General features: G+C 42.5%; 1 protein-coding gene across 2 annotated transcripts; it reads right to left on the bottom strand.

The window, feature by feature from the left end:
• Window positions 1-660: 660 nt before the first annotated feature.
• LOC133910144 (gamma-interferon-responsive lysosomal thiol protein-like) lies at window positions 661-3,609 on the bottom strand. 2 transcript variants are annotated; one of them, XM_062352660.1, is made up of 6 exons: window positions 2,893-3,609; window positions 2,508-2,573; window positions 2,066-2,206; window positions 1,517-1,609; window positions 1,319-1,435; window positions 661-916 (listed from the first exon to the last, which is right to left on the bottom strand). In XM_062352660.1, the coding sequence occupies exons 1-6, from the start codon at window positions 3,139-3,141 to the stop codon at window positions 860-862; spliced, it is 723 nt and encodes a 240-aa protein (XP_062208644.1). In that variant the 5' UTR covers window positions 3,142-3,609; the 3' UTR covers window positions 661-859. The 2 variants fall into 2 exon arrangements, with proteins under 2 accessions (XP_062208644.1, XP_062208643.1); XM_062352659.1 differs by lacking the exon at window positions 661-916 and having other exon boundaries at window positions 1,096-1,435.
• Window positions 3,610-3,836: the final 227 nt, after the last annotated feature.

Genomic DNA, 3,836 nt, shown 5'->3' with positions numbered 1-3,836 from the left:
GGAGAGATGGGCTGGCCTTTTGCTAGACCGAGAAAGAAGAGAGCTCAGGCTAGCAAGAATAGGCCGGGCCCTGCCGTGGGGAGAGAGGAACGGGCTCAGGCCAAATTGGCCTAGAGAGATAGCTCTTCTCTTTTCTTTTCCCTTTTCTCTTTTTTTTTTCTCTTTATTTCTCCTTTATACATGTACTTATAGATATATAATACACGTATATATAGATATATAAATGCATATTAAGCGTACCTTTGGCAAAATGCTGTCGAACACCCAGGGAAAGAAAATTCCTCTGCTTGTAGAAATCGCGCCACAGTAAGAAGAAAAATACACCACCGCATTCCATGAAACTGGAGAAACTTGGGACCCTTTTAATTATGTGCATTTGGTGATTACCGTTGGATCGGGTGTGTACGAGTGCATGTGGTGAACATAGAAAAAAATGCATGGGATTGCACCGGTTTTTTTCTTCACGAATGCAGGACTAGAAACACAGTATGGTGCGTTCAGAACAAGATACTGCAGATCTGGTTAAAAGCTTAATTTGGAGCATTGAATTGTGGATTGTACATGCAAACTAGTCTACCTCGAGGGCTGGTAGCTCTTCAATTGTTATGTGTTAAAGACCTAAAATTACAAAAGGTGTGCTAAGACACCTTATCTGGGTCAATGAATCACTTTTGATTTTTACAGCTGAACAGTACAGAACGAAGCAATATGGTTTCTTGCCTCTGTTGCTGAAGGGGAGAAGAATGAAGAAATTTACAAGTTCCTGTTTTGGTATGGTGTTATCTATTAGTCTACTGGCCTAGCTCCATGATCTGTCTGCTTTTGAAAAAATTGGACTTGGCCTTGATGGGACGGCGCTTCAGAACCATAGGGCAATACCAATTGCAAGTGCAATGGCCATCTCATGTGGATTCCTCTGGTAAAACCAAGTACCAACTGATTAGGCCAGTGGGTCCAAATCTGACTAGAAGAACACCGAAATATAATGTGCATACTTCAAAAACAAAAAGGTAATAAAATGACTCATCACGCGTGCATTCTTTACAAATGTGCCTAGCACCGGAAGCAAAGTTTTCTTAAAATTCTAGAAGCATCAAGCACGAAAAATGTTGCATTTGTTTCGAAAGAAGCTAGATGTTTTCTGTCGAAAAATTGACAACACTGCTATTCAAACTAACTGCAAAATACAAGGAGACCCAGCAGGCCAATAGAAATGCAAAACCTCTTCAAACAAAATTCTAAGTCAGGGCGCCCAGTTTTGTCTAAAGATTAATTTTTTGTTCTCGAAATAGCTGGTAATTTTGCTAGCTGGGCACACCTTGTCTCCTCCGCTCGCTCTCGTCTGTTGAGCAATTGCCAGGTGCTTCCCCTTGCATGCCTCTGGAAGTTCGCCAGCATAAGCGCTGCAGATGTAGGCTTCAAAGTTCATGTAATCCTGCAGATGCTAAATTAGGCTGGATTTCTGAATGCATAATATGACTACAGCTTCAGAAAGGGGGAAAATGATGTAGCTTACATCACCAAGAGGTTTCCCGTTAACGACCACCCAAGGTACGAACTGATGAGGAGGCTGAAGAGCATTTGTCTCCGCAGCATACTGGAGTTCAAGCTGTGTAATTCCAGTTGATTGCTTATCAGATTTCAAAAACCGAAGGAACGCATATGAATATTGTGCACAAAATGTAGCATAGTGTCTTCGCAAAAAAAAAAAAAAAATGTAGCATAGTGAAAATAATTGGATCCCATTGTTTCGCAGTACCAACATTTCTGAAGTAATTCAGCCATCATCCAATGTGGTGTTGAGACTTTTATTAGCTCAAAATGAAACTAGGAGCATGATGGGTATGGATGAAAAACTGTAGTTTCTGATCAGAAGTTCAGAACCGTCAAAAACAACTCTTGCTAACAGATCAGCACCGTCAAAACAACGCATGCTGACAATTAGACAACTACTTGTTTTCGTTTGAAAAGGAAAACTAGCTACTATGTAGCATACACCAACGCAAAAGTTTCGAATGCAACTGAAAAATGAAGCAGCAGGAAGGCCGACAACTATTCACCCCACCTGTCTGCCATATCCTGAGTTGTGGCAGTCTATAACAGGTTGAGATGCCAGACCAGTTTCCTGAAAGCAAGACTGCCAGGCGTCCCATTTTTGAGTCAGTGCTAAATGCTCAATGCATTGAATGAAAGGGAAATGTTGTTCCTGCATTCAGAGAAATATAGATTAGAACACTTAGTGCACTGCCTTAAGTTCATTTGTCTGAGGAAGAAATAAGTTTGGCAGATATATCATATAAGTATTGGAAAAACTCAGTGCCTCTCATAAATGCATCATTAAAATCTGAAAGATAAATTATAGGATACTGAACTATCAGAATTCAGAATGTGATAACGGTCTGTAGAGACTGAAATGTTAAGAAATGCTTGTATCGAATAAACTTCAGAACTACTTCTTGTTTTCCTAACAAAAAGGACATGCATGTATTCATGAACACAGGCATTACCGTATCAGGCCATAGTCTGATCACACAAGCTTCTATAGCGTTGAGTTGGCACTCGTCCTCTCCATGCTGCAAAACAAAGCAAGTGGACTAGTGGAGTAAGCAAACTGAAGCCTGTGTATCAAAGGTAAATAGTTCATTCCTTGCTGTATACAAATATGCGAACAAAAAGTTCATACGCTCTATTCAAAATATCAAGCACACTAGCACAGCAAACATCATATTCCCCACTGCATATAGCACTGGATAAACTCAATGCTAGCGGCTCATCTAAAACCAGAACCAAATACACTGCAACAGTACAATCCTCTTAAAAACTGGGGATAAGCAAGGCACACTCGATTCAAGAAATGAGTCAGGAACGAACAGTACGAGGGTCAGCACTGACCTGGCAGGTAATGGATCCGTCGGCCGAGACGCGCCCATTGCCGAAAGGGACGAGCCGGAGGTCAGCGATGGAGGAGACTCCGTCGTGGAAGATCCTGGCGAGGTCGTTCACGACGAACCCAGAGCAGAACGGGCACAACGTCTCGTAGTAGACCGACACCGAGACTCTCCCGGCGGCGCATGCCGGGTAGAGGCAGAGAAGAACGAGGAACGGAACGAGGGGAAGAAAAAGAGGTGTTGCGGAAGCCATGGCGATGATGGAGCAAGGAAAAGGCACTGCCTTTTAGTTTAGTCGAGGACTATGGTCTATGCCTATGCACGAGAAATGCTTTCCTTTCGAGGGGAAAGGAGAGGGAGAAGGAGATGCTGGTGCTCCTTGATCTACAAGAAGAAGGCAGATTTTGTTCGGTGATCCCTTTCCCAGGTTGCGCGGGAGAGGTTCTTGAGGAGTGTTGCTTCGAATCAAGCGACGCAGATTGATTCTTTGCCACCGCAGGTGTACACTTTCTTTAGACGCTGTGGGCTCAGCGCTTCCAAGATCCAATTCTGGTACTCTACCGTCTACACTCCAACTTGTCAAGAACATCGGGTAGCTTTATGCTTGATGCCGAGATCGATTCTTTTCCTACTGAAACTGTCAATAGGACTGATGAACTGGTATCTGAACATTAAGGTTTTGATAACTGAACTGTAGGGTGATGCACCTAGCTGGAGGTGGTATTCTCTGTTCTTTCAGGAAAAATAAATAAGATGCATAGAAAAGACATGGAGCTTGATCGAAAGAGGTCTCAGATCTGCACGCCATACTTTTCTTTACTCACATGTGAATGCTTTTGTTTCTTTTTCTATCCACTTCATTTTCTAGCTTTTCCACTAGGTGCTTTTGATGTTTTGTTGGTCCCTCATCGTGGAACACACAACAACATTAACATCACATTATATTAC

This window comes from Phragmites australis, chromosome 2, assembly GCF_958298935.1.
Source record: "Phragmites australis chromosome 2, lpPhrAust1.1, whole genome shotgun sequence".
NCBI classification, from domain to species: Eukaryota; Viridiplantae; Streptophyta; class Magnoliopsida; order Poales; family Poaceae; genus Phragmites; species Phragmites australis.
Note: the sequence above shows the minus strand (reverse complement) of the source record. Positions and strands in the feature narration are given on the sequence as shown.